Source organism: Frankliniella occidentalis, unplaced genomic scaffold (assembly GCF_000697945.3).
Source record: "Frankliniella occidentalis isolate FOCC.00 unplaced genomic scaffold, Focc_3.1 Scaffold71, whole genome shotgun sequence".
NCBI classification, from domain to species: Eukaryota; Metazoa; Arthropoda; class Insecta; order Thysanoptera; family Thripidae; genus Frankliniella; species Frankliniella occidentalis.
The window spans coordinates 739865-740823 of NW_026267201.1; the positions used below are offsets into that span (position 1 = coordinate 739865).

Consider the following 959-nt stretch of genomic DNA (forward strand, 5'->3'; position numbering starts at 1 on the left):
TGCCGCCCCCGCTCTCCCTCCTCCTCCTTCTCCCCTTTGCCGATTGCCATCGCACTGCACGCTAACGAACGAATAAAGTGTCTGCCCCCGCGCCGCGCCCCGCCGCCCGCCCCCGCGGAGGCCGATAACCTCCATGCCGGGTGCCTCGGCCGCCTCGGCGCCGCGGCGGCGTGGTCGCCATGGCGACGGGGCTGTTGGTGTGCTCCGCGCACTCACTCACTCACCTCGGCACTGCTCCAGGCACAGGCCCGGCTCGTACTGGGCCGGGCGCGCCTTGTTGCAGATGTCGCCGCACGGCTTGCAGGTGTTGGACGCCTCGTGGCAGAAGAACAGCGGCTGGCACCGCCGCGGCCCGCACTCCATCACCTGAGCCTGCTGGGCCTCCTGGTGGGCGCCGCCGCTGACTTTGGACCGGCCCGGCTGGAAACAAAAGAGTTTATGGGAACTTTAGAAACTAGAGGAAAGGCGCGTGGTTTTTGTAGGGGAGCTGAATGAATGCAATGTGTGGATGAATGAATTTTTAATGACAGGCCTAAGTCAGCCACCCCCTCGCTCAGCTCCTTGATCGATGCCGGTTTCTAGGTCAGTGAGACAGCGGTGCGGGTGCGCGCGCTGGCCGCCGCGGCCTCGCTCTTCGCGGCTGACGGCGGGAAACGTCGCAAATCAATGAAAGATGCCTGGTAGGGAGGCGCGCTGGTGTTTTCGTCTAGTCCGTCATTGGCGTCCAGCTGCGTCACTCGGGGCGTGCCCAAACAGTGTCTATGGCGACCTGCGGCGCCGCTGCCGGAGCCTGGCGGGACCAGGACCGGCTCCATGTGCCACTTGGAAAACCGGTTCTCCTTCGACGGGGAGCCTCTAAACTGAAACGAACAGCCCGAGGTGAAATAATTTTGCTGAATTTTGACTGAGACATAGCTGACTGTTGCCTGAACCACTATTTTTGCCCCTGATCATGCCCT

The 959-nt window shown here is 62.8% G+C and overlaps 2 protein-coding genes across 2 annotated transcripts in view; one reads left to right on the forward strand and one right to left on the reverse strand.

Annotated features, from left to right (window-relative positions):
* Window positions 1-953, reverse strand: part of LOC113217458 (uncharacterized) — a gene marked incomplete in the record, with an annotated part of 6172 nt that extends 5219 nt beyond the window's left edge. The window contains 1 exon segment of the mRNA XM_052268500.1: window positions 225-953. Coding sequence (XP_052124460.1) covers window positions 225-363 — 139 coding nt within the window.
* Window positions 1-959, forward strand: part of LOC113217460 (U-scoloptoxin(05)-Sm1a) — a 162212-nt gene that overhangs the window by 18994 nt on the left and 142259 nt on the right. The gene's annotated exons all lie outside the window — the stretch shown is intronic.